General features: G+C 58.3%; 1 protein-coding gene across 3 annotated transcripts in view; it reads right to left on the bottom strand.

Moving 5' to 3' along the window:
• TMEM141 (transmembrane protein 141) overlaps nucleotides 1–7,851 on the bottom strand; it is a 34,066-nt gene extending 26,215 nt beyond the window's left edge. Inside the window, exon 1 of one of the 3 annotated variants that reach the window (XM_061571786.1) lies at nucleotides 7,421–7,851. In XM_061571786.1, the coding sequence (XP_061427770.1) occupies nucleotides 7,421–7,474 (54 nt within the window). In that variant the 5' untranslated portion in view covers nucleotides 7,475–7,851. The remainder of the gene's footprint in view (nucleotides 1–7,420) is intronic. The other 2 variants (XM_061571784.1, XM_061571785.1) reach the window with 2 other exon arrangements.
• Nucleotides 7,852–17,207: the final 9,356 nt, after the last annotated feature.

The raw sequence follows: 17,207 nt of genomic DNA, 5'->3' as shown, positions 1-17,207 counted from the left end.
GAAGTCGGGGTGAGTGAAAGTGGGGGTGAGTGGGGGTGAGTGGAAGTGGGGGTGAGTGGAAGTCGGGGTGAGTGGGAGTGGGGGTGAGTGGAAGTCGGGGTGAGTGGGAGTGGGGGTGAGTGGAAGTGGGGGTGAGTGGAAGTGAGGGTGAGTGGAAGTGGGGGTGGGTGGACGTGAGGGTGAGTGGAAGTGAGGGTGAGTGTAAGTGAGGGTGAGTGGGAGTGAGTGGGAGTGGGAGTGGGGGTGAGTGGGAGTGGGGGTGAGTGGGGGTGAGTGGGGGTAAGTGCAAGTGAGGGTGAGTGGAAGTGGGAGTGAGTGGAAGTGCGGGTGAGTGGAAGTGCGGGTGAGTGGAAGTGAGGGTGAGTGGGGGTGGGGGTTAGTGGGAGTGAGTGGAAGTCGGGGTGAGTGGGAGTGAGGGTGAGTGGAAGTGAGGGTGAGTGGGGGTGGGGGTTAGTGGGAGTAGGGGTGAGTGGGAGTGGGGGTGAGTGGGGGTGAGTGGGGGTGAGTGCAAGTGGGGGTGAGTGGGAGTGGGAGTGGGTTTGAGTGGGAGTGATTGGAAGTCGGGGTGAGTGGGAGTGGGGGTGAGTACAAGTGGAGGTGAGTGGAAGTGGGGTGAGTGCAAGTCAGGGTGAGTGGGAGTGAGTGTAAGTGGAGGTGAGTGGAGGTGAGTGGAAGTGGGGGTGAGTGGGAGTGGGGGTGAGTGGGAGTGGGGGTGAGTGGAAGTCGGGGTGAGTGGAAGTGAGTTAGTGAGTGAGTGGGAGTGGGGGCGAGTGGGAGGGAGGGTGAGTGTAAGTGAGGGTGAGTGGAAGTCGGGGTGAGTGGGAGTGAGGGTGAGTGGAAGTGAGGGTGAGTGGGGGTGGGGGTGAGTGGGAGTGGGGGTGAGTGGAAGTGGGGGTGAATGGGAGTAAGGGTGAGTGGAAGTGAGGGTGAGTGCAAGTGGGGGTGAGTGCAAGTGGAGGTGAGTGGAAGTGGGGTGAGTGCAAGTCGGGGTGAGTGGGAGTGAGTGTAAGTGGAGGTGAGTGGAGGTGAGTGGAAGTGGGGGTGAGTGGGAGTGGGGGTGAGTGTAAGTGGAGGTGAGTGCAAGTGGAGGTGAGTGGAAGTCGGGGTGAGTGGAAGTGGGGGTGAGTGGAAGTGGGGGTGAGTGGGAGTGAGGGTGAGTGGAAGTGGCGGTGAGTGGAAGTCGGGGTGAGTGGAAGTGCGGGTGAGTGGAAGTGAGGGTGAGTGGGAGTGGAGGTGAGTGGGAGTGAGGGTGAGTGTAAGTGTGGGTGAGTGGAAGTGAGGGTGAGCGGAAGGGGGGTGAGTGGAAGTGAAGGTAAGTGGGAGTGGGGGTGAGTGGAAGTGAAGGTAAGTGTAAGTGGGGGTGAGTGGGAGTGGGGGTGAGTGTAAGTGGGGGTGAGTGGAAGTGAGTTAGTGAGTGAGTGGGAGTGGGGGTGAGTGGAAGTGAGGGTGGGTGGAAGTGGGGGTGAGTGGAAGTGGGGGCGAGTGAGTGAGTGAGTGGAAGTGCGGGTGAGTGAGTGAGTGGCAGTGCGGGTGAGTGAGTGAGTGGCAGTGCGGGTGAGTGGAAGTGGGGGTGAGTGGGAGTGATGGTGAGTGGAAGTGAGGGTGAGTGGGAGTGAGTGGGAGTGGGGGTGAGTGGAAATCGGGGTGAGTGAAAGTGGGGGTGAGGGAGGGTGAGTGGGAGTGGGGGTGAGTGGAAGTGAGGGTGAGTGGGAATGGGGGTGAGTGGAAGTCGGGGTGAGTGGAAGTGAGTTAGTGAGTGAGTGGGAGTGAGGGTGAGTGTGAGGGTGAGTGGAAGTGAGGGTGAGTGGAAGTGGGAGTGAGTAGAAGTGCGGGTGAGTGGGAGTGAGTGGGGGTGAGTGGGAGTGAGGGTGAGCGGAAGTCGGGGTGAGTGGGAGTGGGGGTGAGTGCAAATGGAGGTGAGTGGAAGTGGGGGTGAGTGGAAGTCGGGGTGAGTGGAAGTCGGGGTGAGTGGGAGTGAGTGTAAGTGGGGGTGAGTGGGAGTGGGGGTAAGTGGGAGTGGGGTTGAGTGGAAGTGGGGGTGAGTGGAAGTGGGGGTGAGTGGAAGTTAGTTAGTGAGTGAGTGGGAGTGAGTGGGAGTGGGGGTGAGTGGGAGTGAGGGTGAGTGGGAGTGGGGGTGAGTGGGAGTGGGGGTGAGTGGGAGGTGAGTGGGAGTGAGGGTGAGTGGGGGTGAGTGGAAGTCGGGGTGAGTGTAAGTGGAGGTGAGTGCAAGTGGAGGTGAGTGGAAGTCGGGGTGAGTGGAAGTGGGGGTGAGTGGAAGTGGGGGTGTGTGGGAGTGAGGGTGAGTGGAAGTCGGGGTGAGTGGAAGTCGGGGTGAGTGGGAGTGAGTGTAAGTGGGGGTGAGTGGGAGTGGGGGTGAGTGGAAGTGAGGGTGAGTGGGAGTGGGGTTGAATGAGTGAGTGGAAGTGTGGGTGAGTGAGTGAGTGAGTGAGTGGACATGCGGGTGAGTGAGTGAGTGGCAGTGCGGGTGAGTGAGTGAATGGCAGTGCGGGTGAGTGGAAGTGGGGGTGAGTGGGAGTGAGGGTGAGTGGAAGTGAGGATGAGTGGGAGTGAGTGGGAGTGGGGGTGAGTGGAAGTCGGGGTGAGTGAAAGTGGGGGTGAGTGGGGGTGAGTGGAAGTGGGGGTGAGTGGAAGTCGGGGTGAGTGGGAGTGGGGGTGAGTGGAAGTCGGGGTGAGTGGGAGTGGGGGTGAGTGGAAGTGGGGGTGAGTGGAAGTGAGGGTGAGTGGAAGTGGGGGTGGGTGGACGTGAGGGTGAGTGGAAGTGAGGGTGAGTGTAAGTGAGGGTGAGTGGGAGTGAGTGGGAGTGGGAGTGGGGGTGAGTGGGAGTGGGGGTGAGTGGGGGTGAGTGGAAGTGGGGGTGAGTGGGGGTAAGTGCAAGTGAGGGTGAGTGGAAGTGGGAGTGAGTGGAAGTGCGGGTGAGTGGAAGTGCGGGTGAGTGGAAGTGAGGGTGAGTGGGGGTGGGGGTTAGTGGGAGTGAGTGGAAGTCGGGGTGAGTGGGAGTGAGGGTGAGTGGAAGTGAGGGTGAGTGGGGGTGGGGGTTAGTGGGAGTAGGGGTGAGTGGGAGTGGGGGTGAGTGGGAGTGAGTGGGGGTGAGTGCAAGTGGGGGTGAGTGGGAGTGGGAGTGGGTTTGAGTGGGAGTGATTGGAAGTCGGGGTGAGTGGGAGTGGGGGTGAGTACAAGTGGAGGTGAGTGGAAGTGGGGTGAGTGCAAGTCAGGGTGAGTGGGAGTGAGTGTAAGTGGAGGTGAGTGGAGGTGAGTGGAAGTGGGGGTGAGTGGGAGTGGGGGTGAGTGGGAGTGGGGGTGAGTGGAAGTCGGGGTGAGTGGAAGTGAGTTAGTGAGTGAGTGGGAGTGGGGGCGAGTGGGAGGGAGGGTGAGTGTAAGTGAGGGTGAGTGGAAGTCGGGGTGAGTGGGAGTGAGGGTGAGTGGAAGTGAGGGTGAGTGGGGGTGGGGGTGAGTGGGAGTGGGGCTGAGTGGGAGGGTGAGTGTAAGTGAGGGTGAGTGGAAGTGGGAGTGAGTGGGAGTGAGTGGGGGTGAGTGGGAGTGAGGGTGATTGGAAGTCGGGGTGAGTGGAAGTGGGGGTGAGTGGGAGTGGGCGTGAGTGGAAGTGGGGGTGAGTGGAAGTGGGGGTGAGTGGAAGTGGGGGTGGGTGGAAGTGGGGGTGAGTGGAAGTCGGGGTGAGTGGAAGTGAGTTAGTGAGTGAGTGGGAGTGGGGGTGAGTGGAAGTGAGGGTGGGTGGAAGTGGGGGTGAGTGGAAGTGGGGGTGAGTGGAAGTGAGTTAGTGAGTGAGTGGGAGTGGGGGTGAGTGGAAGTGAGGGTGGGTGGAAGTGGGGGTGAGTGGAAGTGGGGGTGAGTGAGTGAGTGAGTGGAAGTTCGGGTGAGTGAGTGGACATGCGGGTGAGTGAGTGAGTGAGTGGACATGCGGGTGAGTGAGTGAGTGAGTGGCAGTGCGGGTGAGTGGAAGTGACGGTGAGTGGGAGTGATGGTGAGTGGAAGTGAGGGTGAGTGGGAGTGAGTGCGAGTGGGGGTGAGTGGAAGTCGGGGTGAGTGAAAGTGGGGGTGAGGGAGGGTGAGTGGGAGTGGGGGTGAGTGGAAGTGACGGTGAGTGGGAGTGGGGGTGAGTGGAAGTGGGGGTGAGTGGAAGTGGGGGTGAGTGGGGGTGAGTGGAAGTCGGGGTGAGTGGGGGTGAGTGAAAGTGGGGGTGAGTGGGAGTGGGGGTGAGTGGAAGTGGGGATGAGTGGAAGTGAGGGTGAGTGGAAGTGGGGGTGGGTGGACGTGAGGGTGAGTGGAAGTGAGGGTGAGTGGAAGTGAGGGTGAGTGGGAGTGAGTGGGAGTGGGGGTGAGTGGAAGTAAGGGTGAGTGGGGGTGAGTGGAAGTGGGGGTGAGTGGGGGTAAGTGCAAGTGAGGGTGAGTGGAAGTGGGAGTGAGTGGAAGTGCGGGTGAGTGGAAGTGAGGGTGAGTGGAAGTCGGGGTGAGTGGGAGTGAGGGTGAGTGGAAGTGAGGGTGAGTGGGGGTGGGGGTTAGTGGGAGTGAGTGGGGGTGAGTGCAAGTGGGGGTGAGTGGGAGCGGGTTTGAGTGGGAGTGGGGGTGATTGGAAGTCGGGGTGAATGGAAGTGGGGGTGAGTGCAAGTAGAGGTGAGTGGAAGTTGGGTGAGTGCAAGTCGGGGTGAGTGGGAGTGAGTGTAAGTGGAGGTGAGTGGAGGTGAGTGGAAGTGGGGGTGAGTGGGAGTGGGGGTGAGTGGGAGTGGGGGTGAGTGGAAGTCGGGGTGAGTGGAAGTGAGTTAGTGAGTGAGTGGGAGTGAGGGTGAGTGTGAGGGTGAGTGTAAGTGAGGGTGAGTGGAAGTGGGAGTGAGTACAAGTGAGGGTGAGTGGGAGTGAGTGGGGGTGAGTGGGAGTGAGGGTGAGTGGAAGTCGGGGTGAGTGGAAGTCGGGGTGAGTGGAAGTCGGGGTGAGTGGAAGTCGGGGTGAGTGGGAGTGAGTGTAAGTGGGGGTGAGTGGGAGTGGGGGTGAGTGGGAGTGGGGGTGAGTGGGAGTGGGGGTGAGTGGAAGTGGGGGGTGAGTGGAAGTGGGGGTGAGTGGAAGTCGGGGTGAGTGGGAGTGAGTGTAAGTGGGGGTGAGTGGGAGTTAGTTAATGAGTGAGTGGGAGTGAGTGGGAGTGGGGGTGAGTGGGAGTGGGGGTGAGTGGGAGTGGGTTTGAGTGGGAGTGGGGGTGATTGGAAGTCGGGGTGAGTGGGAGTTAGTTAGTGAGTGAGTGGGAGTGAGTGTAAGTGGAGGTGAGTGGAAGTGGGGGTGAGTGGGAGTGTGGGTGAGCGGAAGTCGGGGTGAGTGGGAGTGGAAGTGGGTTTGAGTGGGGGTGAGTGGGAGTGGGGGTGAGTGCAAGTGGGGGTGAGTGGAAGTGGGGGTGAGTGGGAGTGGGAGTGGGTTTGAGTGGGAGTGGGAGTGATTGGAAGTCGGGGTGAGTGGGATTGGGGGTGAGTGCAAGTGGAGGTGAGTGGAAGTGGGGTGAGTGCAAGTCGGGGTGAGTGGGAGTGAGTGTAAGTGGAGGTGAGAGGAGGTGAGTGGAAGTGGGGGTGAGTGGGAGTGGGGGTGAGTGGGAGTGGGGGTGAGTGGAAGTCGGGGTGAGTGGAAGTGAGTTAGTGAGTGAGTGGGAGTGAGGGTGAGTGTGAGTGTAAGTGAGGGTGAGTGGAAGTGGGAGTGAGTAGAAGTGAGGGTGAGTGGGAGTGAGTGGGGGTGAGTGGGAGTGAGGGTGAGTGGAAGTCGGGGTGAGTGGAAGTCGGGGTGAGTGGGAGTAAGTGTAAGTGGGGGTGAGTGGGAGTGGGGGTGAGTGGGAGTGGGGGTGAGTGGAAGTTAGTTAGTGAGTGGGAGTGACTGGGAGTGGGGGTGAGTGGGAGTGAGGGTGAGTGGGAGTGGGGGTGAGTGGGGGTGAGTGGGAGTGAGGGCGAGTGGGGGTGAGTGGAAGTCGGGGTGAGTGTAAGTGGAGGTGAGTGCAAGTGGGGGTGAGCGGGAGTGCGGGTGAGTGGAAGTGAGGGTGAGTGGGAGTGGAGGTGAGTGCAAGTGGGGGTGAGTGGGAGTGAGGGTGAGTGTAAGTGAGTGGAAGTGATGGTGAGCGGAAGGGGGGTGAGTGGAAGTGAAGGTGAGTGGGAGTGGGGGTGAGTGGGAGTGGGGGTGAGTGGAAGTGGGGGTGAGTGCAAGTGAGTTAGTGAATGAGTGGAAGTGGGGGTGAGTGGAAGTGGGGGTGAGTGAGTGAGTGGAAGTGCGGGTGAGTGAGTGAGTGGACATGCGGGTGAGTGAGTGAGTGGCAGTGCGGGTGAGTGAGTGGCAGTGGGGGTGAGTGGGAGTGAGGGTGAGTGGAAGTGAGGGTGCGTGGGAGTGAGTGGAAGTCGGGGTGAGTGAAAGTGGGGGTGAGTGGGGGTGAGTGGAAGTCGGGGTGAGTGGAAGTGGGGGTGAGTGGAATTGGGGGTGAGTGGGAGTGGTGGTGAGTGGGGGTGAGTGGAAGTAAAGGTGAGTGGGGGTGAGTGGAAGTGGGGGTGAGTGGGAGTGGGGGTGAGTGGAAGTGGGAGTGAGGGTGAGTGGAAGTGGGGGTGAGTGGGATTGAGTGGGAGTGGGGGTGAGTGGGGGTGAGTGGAATTGCGGGTGAGTGAGTGAGTGGACGTGCGGGTGAGTGAGTGAGTGGACGTGCGGGTGAGTGAGTGAGTGGCAGTGCGGGTGAGTGAGTGAGTGGCAGTGCGGGTGAGTGAGTGGACGTGCGGGTGAGTGAGTGAGTGGACGTGCGGGTGAGTGGCAGTGCGGGTGAGTGAGTAGCAGTGCGGGTGAGTGAGTGAGTGGCAGTGCGGGTGAGTGAGTGAGTGGACGTGCGGGTGAGTGAGTGAGTGAGTGGCAGTGCGGGTGAGTGAGTGAGTGAGTGGACGTGCGAGTGAGTGAGTGGCAGTGCGGGTGAGTGAGTGAATGGCAGTGCGGGTGAGTGAGTGGCAGTGCGGGTGAGTGAGTGGCAGTGCGGGTCAGTGAGTGTAAGTGGGGGTCAGTGAGTGTAAGTGGGGGTGAGTGAGTGGACGTGGGGGTGAGTGAGTGGACGTGGTGGTGAGTGAGTGGCAGTGCGGGTGAGTGTGTGAGTGGAAATGCGAGGGAGCAGTTCGCGCGCTGCGCTACGAACCTGGGGTGATCACTTCTCGTGAGAACGACTGTAAGCAAACGCCAGAGGCTCACGGAGAACCAACATAGCAGCGAATAACCAACGAACGGTCGTAGCAGTGGTATTAGTTGGTATTATTACTACGAAACAACAAATACTACTACCGCGACAGTGGGCTGGAAGTCGCTATATCCATGCACCTCCCAGAGCCGTTCGCAGCCCTGCAGGCAGGGGTATAGGGACTTCCCGCCCGGCGCGCATCAGTTTGGCCCTTACCGGGTGCCTTCCCGCGACGGAGTCGTCCACTCGAGCCAGCCCGATGCTCACCATCGCTCAGTGATGACGGTAGCGAGTGAAGTTGTCACCTGCGCCGCCACGAGCACTGTCGGTACTGTTGTCGGTACTGCCTTGGGGAGTGTGAGACGCGCACGCGGCTCCAATCACTCGCACGATCGCTGCCGGCAGCCGTGACGGGAGAGATGGAGGCACGTGGGAGGCGCGGAGACGATGCCAACACGGAGGAGTTTCCTCCAAACTTCGGAGGCAGAGTTCAGAGAAAGTAAATATTGTACCAAATGTTTTGTTTAAAGTCGAGGAGGAATTCGATGATATACGAAGTTCTCTGTCGCAAGATGTCCAGTTGGGGCACGGGGTCAGGAAGTTACAAGAACAAACAATTGTGTATGGCGATACTGAACCTGTACGTTCAGGAGCCAAATGCCAATGTTTGAGGTCTGCTCGCTACGAAAAGGCACCGGGAAGAGAGTTCGTAGAGTTTTGTTGTTCCTCTTTCATCGAATTAGCGCAGATTACAGTGGACTTATATTATTTGGGCACCAGTGGCGAGATGTTAATTACCATGCCTGGTATACAGGAGGTCGTGAGTTCAATCTCGAACCTGACACTTGCTGCATATTTGGAGTTTGCGTGTCTCTCTCCCCGTGGTGGCGTGGATTTGTTTCCTTCCACGTTTAAAATCAACGCGCGTTTAGAGTATTTGGCTGCTGTACATTTCCACGTGATAAGCCACTTCGTTGAGCTATCAAATGTGATGGCCCGGTCGCTTCTGAAAATAACTATATAGCTCAGTGGGCCTTACCTAGTAAACGAAAAATAGTTTAGTTTAAATTTCGATTTAAAGCTTTCGTGACTGCAGGGATTCATCTTCTTGGTTCTTTCGGTAAAGTCACGTAGAAGGGAAGTAATAAAATAATAAATATAAAACATAATAAAACAATTCTCACGACGTTTCGGCCACAACGCAAGCAGCCGGTCCTCAGGTGAAAACCAGGTCTGTCGAGGCGACAGCGTCTGAATGAAACAGCACACGTGCTTGGAGCATATATATGTAAAGTAGGAGCCGACACCAGATTGCAGGGGTCTCGTCCTTTATTCCTTTCCTTCCATCCACACCTGTCCTCCAGCCGTCCCAATATCGTTCCCGCCAAAGGCCCCTTCTTCCCGCCCGTTCTCTCCTTATATCTCCTCGATCACCCCTCCCACTAACCCATCTATTGGTGGGAACCCTTCCGCTGACACCCCTACATCACCCCCCCCCCCCCCCCCCCCCCCCCCGGAGAAAAAATAACCGTCCTCGGTTCTGCCTCCCCCATGGACCATTTAAATCTCCCCATGCCTCCCACCACTGACAGTGACGACAGCCCTTACCCCCCCCACAACCATACAATGCAACATAACACAACGAAATCAATTGCGCGGCCTGCCCAGGTCTCCAGCCAGCATCCCGTAACAGCCCGGACATCCACAGGCAGCAGATGACCGTGGCGGCCCCCTCCTTCGAAGGGCCTCTCGTCGCGGTCCCTGGTTCGGTGGTGCCGGTGTCGCCTTGCCTGGCGCCGCTGTCTCTCCGGCCCCCGCTCGTGCTGCCGCTCCGTCAGGCCTCACATGGGGTGCTGTAGGTGACAACGGAACACAGGGCACCGAACCCCCTGCCGGTTGGCGCGTGGTGGTCGGCGACCTTGGCCTGGGTAGGGATGATGATGATGTTGGCAGTGATGTTGGTGGTGATGTTGGTGAAGATGACGGTGGAGAGATGTATGGCTTAAGGCGGGTGGGGTGTACAAACCATCGTCGCTTACCCAGTTGGACCTGGACGCACTGCGGTCGGAGTGCTTTAATGACCTCGACTGGCCCTTTCCAGGGTCGGTGCAGCTTTGGTGAGAGGCCAACCGGCACCTGAGGACAGTGTAGCCATGCCTGGTTCCCGACTTTAAAGGGCTTGGCTGTCACTGTCCTCTCCCGTATCCGTACATTACTCTCTTGGCTCGTGGCCGATGCGGCCTCGGCTGCTTGGCGGGCCTCTCTCAAATAAATGAAGGAGGTCTTTAGTGCCTTCGGCCATGCGTCGGCTCTTGCGGGAATGTCCGTCAGCTGCACCTCAATAGGCGGAACGGGATCCCATCCGTACATCAGGAAAAACGGCGAGAACCCTGTCGCCGCGTGTGGGGCCACCCTGTACGCCGCTAAGACAGATGGAATGTGGAGGTCCCAGTCGGAATGGTTTTCGTCCACCACTTGGGACAGCATGGCCGCTATGGTGTGGTTAAGCCGCTCTACCATCCCATCGGTCTGGGGATGATACGGAGATGTTCGGACCTTTTTAGTGCCCAGGATAGAGCAGACGTCCTTCAATAGCTGTGAGGAGAAATTCCTGCCCTGATCCGTGAGCAACCGCTCCGGTGCCCCCTTATCAAGGACATAGCCTCCCACGAAGGCATCGGCGATGGTCTGTGCCGTTTGGTCCGGGAGGGCCCACGCCATCGGCCACCTCGTGCAGTACTCGACTCTGACCAACAGGTATTTATTTCCTTGTGGCGTGACCGGCAGTGGTCCCAGGATGTCCAACGCAACCAATTCGTTGACCCTGGTCACCGTGATGGGCTGTAGGGGCGCCCGGCTTACCCGGGGTGGCGGCTTTCGCCGCGCACATTCGACGCAGGTAGCGACCCATCGATGCACGTCAGCGGTCATACCTGGCCAAAAGTACCGACTCTGTAATGTGTACAGTGTCTTCCGCCCCGCCAGGTGCAGCAGCTGGCGGCCGTGTACGTCCATAACCAATTGTTGACGCAGCGACTCCGGAACTACCAGGCATCGTCGGCGCCCTGTCGGGTCCCATCGCATGAGGAGGTCCTCCCATACGATGTAATCCTCCCCCCCTGCCTCTGCTGAGGCGCGTAGCGTTCGCAGTGGGGCTTCCTCCAGCTGTAGCCGTCGCCAATCGTCCAAGGTCAGCCCCAGGTCGTGGTCGGTCAGCTGGACCTCACCCTGTGCGTCCTCTGCCGTGCGTACGGGAGCGATGACTGTCCCCTCCGGCCTCGCCTCCTTGCAGCGTGCCCCGCCTGTGGTGCATGCACAAGGGCCCTGGGGCGCCAGTCGGGACAATGCGTCTGCGTTGGCATGTCTGGTCCCTTTGCGATGCACTACTTGGTACCTGTACTCCTGCAGGCGCTCTATCCATCTGGCCAGCTGGCCCGAAGGCTGGTCGATGCGGAGCGAATACTGCAAGGCCGCGTGGTCAGTGCGGACCGTAAATTTGCGACCATACAGGTAGGGTCGAAATTGCTGCACGAAGTGAACGACTGCCAGGAGTTCCCTACGTGTGACGCAGTAGCGCTGCTCCGCTGATGTAAGCACGCGACTACCATAGGCGATAACCACCTCGCGACCCTGCTGGACTTGCGACAAAACACTGCCGATGCCCACATCGCTGGCGTCCGTGTCCAGGATAAAGGGGAGGCCAAAATCCGGAAAGGCCAATGGTGGTGCATCTGTCAGACGTGAGCGCAGCTGCTGGAATGCCTCTTCCTCCAGAGGGCCCCAATAAAACCTCTGGTTCTTCGCCGTCAACACGTGCAAGGGCTTGGCAATGGTTGCGAAGCTGGGTACGAACCGGCGGTAATAAGAAACGAAACCCACAAACCGGCGTACCTCTGGAACCGTTGTGGGAACAGCCCAGGCCCTCACGCAGGCCGTCTTTTCCGGGTCTGTAGCCACTCCAGACTCACTGACAACGTGGCCCAAGTAGCGTACCGACGACTGCATAAGGTGGCACTTCGACGGCTTGAGCTTCAAGTTCGCGTTCCGGAACCGCAGGAATACCTGACGTAATCGGTCAATGTGTTCCTCGAATGATCGGCTGAAGACAATGACGTCATCCAGGTAGATGAGGCACGTTTCCCATTGGAGGCCTGCTAAGGCCAACTCCATTATGCGTTGGAACGTCGCCGGCGCAGTCTGGAGGCCCATAGGCAGGCAGTTGAACTCGAACAGGCCCTGTGGTGTCTGGAACGCTGTTTTAGGCCGGGAGTCCGCGTCTAGTGGGACCTGCCAGAACCCGGACAATAAATCCAGCGTACTGAAAAATTTTGCTCCCGCCAGTGCATCCAATGAGTCGTCAATACGTGGTAGGGGATATGCGTCGGCCAGCGTGACGGCATTGAGGCGTCGGAAGTCCACACAGAATCTCAGTGACCCGTCTGACTTCTTGACTAGGACCACCGGTGCCCCCCAGGGACTCGAGGATGGAGAAATTATGTCGGCCCGCAGCATCTCCTGCACCGCTTGTTGAATGTGCCCTTTTTCCATTGGGCTCATTCTATATGTGTTTTGGCGCAGGGGTGCGGCATCTCCCGTGTTAATGTGGTGCTGCGACAGATTTGTGCACCCTAGGTCGAACGGTCCCCGGCTGAACACGTCCGAGAACTCATGCAATAACGAGTGCAGCTGCTGTTTCTGGTCGGGCGGCAATCCCGGCTCAGGCCCCGCCAGCTGGTCCATCCACGATTCGGCCCCTCTGTCCTCGGACTGGCTGATGCTGCCTACAAGCTCGGGCTTTGTCCCTGGGGCTCCTAGTGACAAGGGACTAACGTGGGCCAGAACTGTTCCCTCCTGCACCGTCGCTGTTCTATCGGAGGTGTTCAGCACCTGAATGAACAGATGCTGGTTCCTCTGTACAATAGTTTCGGCTCCCACCAGCGCATGGCGATCCATGGCAGCTGACGCCGGAGACACCAGGATGGGTGAGTCTGGTCGGGCTGTCACGAGGGGAGACCGATATTGCAGCGGAATCAGCATCTGGGCTGCCGGGGGAATGGAGACAGACTTACTGACCAGAGCCTGCACGTAGGCTGGCCCCCTCCGCCTTTAGGAAATGGAGATGCGTTCCCTGGACTTCCACCCGCCCATTGGCCAGATCGATTTTCATTGGCATCCGCCTCAGAAAGTCCGTCCCCAACAGGCAGGGTACGGGCAACGTTGCAGAGACAAGGATGGGTCCTGCTACCGAGAGCTGCCCAATCTGTATCGGGGCTTCAACCTGGCCCAGGAAGCCCATGCTGCCTCCATTTGCTGCAATGAACGTTGTCTTGACAGGGACTAAAGGTCGGATTTTATCCGGCAGCATCTCGTGCATGGTGCTCGAGATGATCGTGGCTGATGCCCCCGTATCCACCAAGATACGTGCCGACACTCCCGCGATTTCACCGACCAGGACCGAGGTTCCCGACGTGGCCGCTACCACCCGCCTTGCCAGCTTCCTCCATTGTGTGGCTGAGTCCGGCCACTGACCAGGCGGCGTCTCGTTATCCTGTGGTGCATGGTGAAATGATGGGGGATGGATGTGAATGGACTGAAGATGGGGTTCCTCCCTTTGGAGTGCGTCGCAGCAGGGTGAGCGCGCCCTTGTTACATAGTGTAGGCTTACCTCTGGGTTGAGGGCTGGGCTCTCTATGTGGTGCAATTTGCCTCCCCTTGGTGATGTAGGGTGGGCCCCCCTTGTGGTGTGGGGGGCCCCCCCATTGTAGGGGGCAGTGGGGACTGGGGGGTGGGCCTTCCCGTGAGCCCCTCCCTTCTCCCTTACCTTTGTCATGGGGGCGTGGTCCCCCTGGTTTCGTCTCGCTCTGCCGCAAAGCGGTGGCGAGGCGGCACGTGGAACTGCTCCAGGGCGCAATGTCAATCTTGTGGGCTGCCTCCGCCCCCGGGCCGTTGCCCCTGGCAACTCGCCGGCGTCGCAGGTAACTGGTGACGTCACGCCCGCCGGCGACGTCACGCCCGCCCGCGACGTCACGCCCGCCCGCGACGTCAAGCCCGCCCGCGACGTCACGCCCGCCCGCGACGTCACCTCCGCCCGCGACGTCACGTCCGCCCGCGACGTCACCTCCGCCCGCGACGTCACGTCCGCCCGCGACGTCACCTCCGCCCGCGACGTCACGTCCGCCCGCGACGTCACCTCCGCCCGCGACGTCACGTCCGCCCGCGACGTCCCTCCCGGCCTCGGCGCGACTCCCGACGCGGTCTCCGGCCCCGGCGCGACTCCCGACGCGGTCTCCGGCCTCGGCGCCATCCCCGACGCGGTCCACGGCCCCGGCGCAATTCCCGGCGCGATCCGCGACACCACTTTTGGCCGCGACGTCACTTCCGGATGCAACGTCACGTCCGTTCGCGACGCCACTCCGGGTCGCGACGCCACTTCTGGTCGCGACGCAATCACAGGCCCCGGCGCTATCCCCGGCGCGATCCCCTTCCCCCGACCCGGACAATGGGGACCGGGGAACGACACCGACGGCGCCCACCCCGAGGAGACTCCCGGTAAGTTCGCGGCGTCGGAATTGTAATTGCTCGGCCCGACCGAGAGGCCGGGCGGGACGGCGTCACTCGCCTGGATCCTGTCGGCGTTTGGCCCCGGCGGGTTCCAGGTGACGTTGGCGGCCTCCGGCTCCGTGCGGCACCCCCTCGCCACATGCCCCTCTCGACCACAACGGTGGCAGACCCACGGGGCGTTCCGTCGGGGGGGCTCGGCGCGATGTTGTAGAGGCGGCTGCCAGCGACGCGGCGGCTGGTCGCGCCCATGGTCCCTCTGCTCCGCCAGTCTCCGGATCGCCGCGTACACCTCCCGCAGCGATGGCTCCGTCTCAGACGTCGGGGGTCCGTCCCCAGCTGCTCCACAGGCAGCCTGTGGCGACAGTGCAGGTTCGGCGGTTGGTGTCGCTGGACCCAGTAGCGCCGCGGCAACGGCTCGGCTGTTCCCCCCCGCCGCGCCAGCCACCGGGCCCACGGGTGGCGCCCGGCCCATGACCTGCTCGTGGGCTTGGATGGTCCGGGCACCCCACAGCAAGGTGCGTTCCCCCGGCGTCACCACGGGCATTACAACGCCGGCACGGCAAGCGTAGGCGATGAGGTGCTCGACCACGAGATCCTCGAGCGCTTCTTCAGCCAGGCGAGGGAAAGCTCTCCTCGCCAACACGAGCAGTGCACCCCTGTAGGATAAAGGGGATTCTTTAGCCCCTCGCTGGCGATCCTGGAACCGTTTAAAGGCTCCTTCCGCCGGGCAATAGATCTCCCCCAAAGCCTCGTAGGCCGCCTGTAGCGTGGTCTTGCTGTGCGAGGGAAGGGAGGTGTAAGAGGAGAGTGCTTCCTTGCCCAGAACGGATGGCAGCGCTCGTAGTGCCTCTTCGTCTGTCCACTCGAGAGCGTGGAAGGCAGCCTCGAATCGGCGGACAAACTCCTCCCAGTCTTCTTCCTCAGCCACGAACTTGTCGACGGGCCCCAGCCGACGCGGCCGTCCGGCCACCTGCTCTCCGTGTTGGGTGTGACGAGGTTGGTTGCGGCTCTTGCCCGGCCGGCTGGTCGGCCTCTGGGTCCCGTGGCCTCTCCTCTCGTAGTACGCGTGGGGGTGGGGGTCCCGGTGCTGGCGGGCCCCCCATAGGGAGCCTCTGTAGGAGCTCCTGGAGTGCCCTCTCCACGCGGGCCATGCGGTCCTCCATGGGGTCCTCCAGGCGATCCGGGCCCCCTGCTGCTGCTTCTGATAGCAGGCCCCCTTGTTGCCCGGGATGGGAAGGATCCCCGGCCCCTGCTTCCTCCTCCCTTGGCTCTTTCCCGCGGGGATTTTTCTTTGTAGCCATGAGATCCCACCGCTGCCACCAGATGTAAAGTAGGAGCCGACACCAGATTGCAGGGGTCTCGTCCTTTATTCCTTTCCTTCCATCCACACCTGTCCCCCAGCCGTCCCAATATCGTTCCCGCCAAAGGCCCCTTCTTCCCGCCCGTTCTCTCCTTATATCTCCTCGATCACCCCTCCCACTAACCCATCTATTGGTGGGAATCCTTCCCCTGACACCCCTACATATATAAGCTGGGTTGGAAGGGGGAAAAAGAGCACCTTGACAAAAGAATATGCATATCAAGAGGCATTTAGCATATTTATGGGAAATGCAGGTATGTGATTAGTACTACTCATGCCCGTGCATTATGCAGGATTAGCAGCATCAAAGGGAAGGGATATGGGAAATGCAGGTATGTGATTAGTACTACTTATGCCCGTACATTATGCAGGATTAGCAGCATCAAAGGGCCCCTCCCTTTGCTATAGTATAACATTTATATACTTAATACAATGTACAAAGTAATATATAGTATCATAATTGTATAGTCAATATACAGCAGTGTGATATACATTATTGTGGGTAGAATAATACATAGTGCAATATTACAATGTATAAGGTTTATAGCATAACAGTAGATAATTTAAAGCTGGGTTTGTCTATGGCAGTATATAGTACAGTGTAGACTCGTGTGATGTAAGAGAATAAAGTTTAGATGGAAGCATATTATATATATTTTTACAACGTAGAATTGTAATGTATTACTTACTGTTAGTAACTCAGCTTATTGTAGAGTATATTTAGTATACTGATGATACTATGTAGTTTATACTTTAGTTGTTTACGTGGTGGTTTTAGTTACTGCAGCTACATACTATTAACACTCCTTCCCTTTATTAATGCTACCCCTATCCCCTCCCTTTGATGCTGCTAATCCTGCATAATGCACGGGCATAAGTAGTACTATTCACATACCTGCATTTCCCATATCCACTCCCTTTGATGTTGCTAATCCTGCATAATGCACGGGCATACGTAGTACTAATCACATACCTGCATTTCCCATTTCCCTTCCCTTTGATGCTGCTAATCCTGCATAATGCACGGGCATGAGTAGTACTAATCACATACCTGCATTTCCCATAAATATGCTAAATTCCTCTTGATATGCATATTCTTTTGTCAAGGCGCTCTTTTCTCCCCTTCCAACCCAGCTTATATATATGCTCCAAGCACGTGTGATGTTTCATTCAGACGCTGTCGCCTCGACAGACCTGGTTTTCACCTGAGGACGGCTGCTTGCGTTGTGGCCGAAACGTCGTGAGAATTGTTTTATGTTTTATTTTTATTAGTTTAGTTTAAGTTTAAACTCTGATATTTCACTGACAGTACAAGAGAGTGATAAACCTCGTAGCTGTCATTTACCCAGAGCTTTCACTCTGATATATACAGGACCCCATACCTCGATCTGTGTGACATCTCCTTCATTCCAGCTATCGCGGAGGCCATCATCCACCGCCTTCATGACACCTCGTCTCAATGACTGAAAACGCCATCCTCTACGGCCGCCTCTCCAGAGAGATGCAGACTGCAAAGGAGTTTAAACGTTTTATTTTTACATTACCAACAACAACCTCCTACCCATCAATAAAGATCTCGACAGTATCTCCTCGCTGCCAACACATGCCCCGGATCTCCCACCCTGCGGCTTGTCCCGTCACCATCATTGACTCTCAGCCAGACCCGGAAGAACACTGGCGAACAGAGGCGAATTTCCAGAATAAACACCTCATTCAAGACCTAAAAACATTCATCACACCTCCTGGCTATGACTTTACTTCTCTAAGAGCATTGTCTATAACCATCGACTGCATCGGAACATCAATAGGTGGATGAGCACATTGCCTTCATGATTGGAAAATGAAAGACAAGTCACAGTGTGCGATTGTGGCCATGCAATTCAACGTTAATTTATTAGGTATAGCCCTGTGAGCCATTCGGCTCTTGAATCGGGTGCAACCGCAACAAACAAAAAACAAAAACATGAAAACATCTTAAAGTGACTATGTGCAAACAGAAAATCCAAGAAAAGACAGCAAAATATTGCAGAAAAAAATCACCGTACACCAACCCTGTGCAAATATCCCAGTGGGATGCAAGTC

The sequence above is a fragment of the Lethenteron reissneri genome, chromosome 48 (genome assembly GCF_015708825.2).
Source record: "Lethenteron reissneri isolate LAM-NWPU_2019-01 chromosome 48, ASM1570882v1, whole genome shotgun sequence".
Classification (NCBI taxonomy): Eukaryota; Metazoa; Chordata; class Hyperoartia; order Petromyzontiformes; family Petromyzontidae; genus Lethenteron; species Lethenteron reissneri.
This window is presented reverse-complemented; position numbering and strand designations above follow the sequence as displayed.